Consider the following 2,064-nt stretch of genomic DNA (forward strand, 5'->3'; position numbering starts at 1 on the left):
GTAATGGAAATATACGAGCCTCCATTTTACAATGGAGAGAGGAGTTTTGGGAAAAAATAGGGTCATTCGTTGACAATCATAATGACCCAATTATTACAATATGTGATTATATTCGGAGTTGTATAAACTATACAAGACAGGGCAACACGTCTAAATACTCATTTGATCTTTAGATGATGATGGCGAGAACGAGACTAGTTGACGTACCGTCTGTGTGTTCTAAATTTACTTGGATTAAGAGGTGCAAAGAGGCGGGGGTTTGACCACTTTGAAAAGAGCCAGATTTGACAGAACCAAGTTCCCCAAAGCAACAGTTCTCAATATAGCAACATCAAGCTAGGACCACAATCCGATTCTCCTAAACACCATGGAAGATCGGGATATGTTGAGGAAACAATTTAGATACGAAAACATGTGGTACAGGAATCTGAATTATGTTTGGGTGGTGAAAAAGGCTTGGAACTCTAAATACAACTCGGACCCAATTACAAATTTCGAGCAACGTCAGAGAGCTACTAAAGGAGAATTAGAAAGATGGAACCGTTTACACTTCAAATAAGTCCTTATTCAGATTAATAAGGCCTGTAAAGAATCTGATATGTGTATGAATGATGTAAACTTTTCATTAATGAGAATCATGTGTATTTACAGAGTATTACTATTATATAGTTAGGCTAAACAAGTATTAATCTACAGTTGTATAATAACAGATTTGTAACAACCTTTAACAATACAACAAACTCACAACTGTCTAACTAGACAATCTCTAACATTCCCCCTCAAACTTAGAGTGGATAAAGAAACAACTCTAAATTTGTCTCTAATTAGTAAAAACCGAGAACTTGAGAGAGCTTTGGTGAGTACATCAGCTATCTGATCATGAGCAGGAGTGTGCTTAACAACCAACTCTCCATTAATCACTTTCTCACGAACAAAATACAGATCTAGCTCTATGTGTTTGGTTCTTGCATGAAGAATTGGATTAGCTGACATCAATACCGTGCTGAGGTTGTCACACCAACAATAGGAGGTTGTGAAGAAGGTAGATGAAGCTCAGCAAGGAGAGACTGGATCCAAGTTATCTCAGCTGTAACATTAGCAAGACTTCTATATTCTGCTTCAGTACTTGATCTAGAAACAGTTCGTTGCTTTTTGGAGGACCATGAAACAAGATTGGACCCAAGGTAAACACAAAATCTAGAAGTAGACCTCCTATCATCAGGGTTAGATGCCCAATCAACATCATAGAAACCTGTCAACCCCAGCTCTTTAGACCTCCCCATGTGTAATCCAAAATCAAGAGTCCCTTTTAGGTACCTTAAAATCCTCTTGACTGTTTTCCAATGTGACTGAAGTGGAGTTTGCATAAACTGAGATACTCTATTAACATCATAAGTAATTTCAGGCCTAGTGATAGTAGCATACTGGAGAGCTCCAACAAGACTTCTGTACAGTTGAGGGTCCTGAACAGGATCACTTCCTTGAGCTGAGAGTTTCTCACCACCAGTCATTGGCGTGGGCAAGGAATTGCAAATTGCATCTTGGCACGACACAGGACATCTGTTAGGTACTTCTTTTGAGAAAGATGAACGCCATCAGAGGTGTGCTCAATTTGAACACCAAGAAAGTAACTCAACTCCCCAAGATCTTTTAGAGCAAAGGCTCTATCCAAATCAGTAACTAGATGTTGTAGAACCAACGAATTATCACCTGTGATTAAGATGTCATCAACATAAACTAAAACAATGGTAATATGTTGATTAGTGTGCCGAACAAAGAGAGAATAATCTGATTTTGCACATGTAAATCTGAAAGATACTAAGGCAGCCCTCAATCGCTCAAACCAAGCTCTTGGAGCTTGTTTGAGTCCATACAAAGCCTTGTGTAACTTGCAAACCAGATGAGGAGCATTAGAATTTTCAAAACCAGGGGGTTGGAGCATATAGATTTCGTCATGAAGCACACCATTTAAAAATGCATTATTAACATCTAGTTGTTTCACAATCCATCCGTTGGACAAAGCAAGAGTGAGAATTACCCTGATAGTCATAGGCTTCACCACTG

General features: G+C 38.7%; 1 protein-coding gene across 1 annotated transcript; it reads right to left on the minus strand.

Annotated features, from left to right (window-relative positions):
* Positions 1 to 992: 992 nt before the first annotated feature.
* On the minus strand, positions 993 to 1,511 carry LOC133832495 (uncharacterized mitochondrial protein AtMg00810-like). The gene has a single exon (XM_062262832.1). It carries the CDS (start codon positions 1,509 to 1,511, stop codon positions 993 to 995), a length of 519 nt encoding a protein of 172 aa, XP_062118816.1.
* Positions 1,512 to 2,064: the final 553 nt, after the last annotated feature.

The sequence above is a fragment of the Humulus lupulus genome, chromosome 4 (genome assembly GCF_963169125.1).
Source record: "Humulus lupulus chromosome 4, drHumLupu1.1, whole genome shotgun sequence".
NCBI classification, from domain to species: domain Eukaryota; kingdom Viridiplantae; phylum Streptophyta; class Magnoliopsida; order Rosales; family Cannabaceae; genus Humulus; species Humulus lupulus.

Coding starts and splice junctions, on each gene's coding strand:
- LOC133832495 (XM_062262832.1), bottom strand. CDS start 1,511: ATGACTGGTGGTGAGAAACTCTCAGCTCAAGGAAGTGATCCTGTTCAG.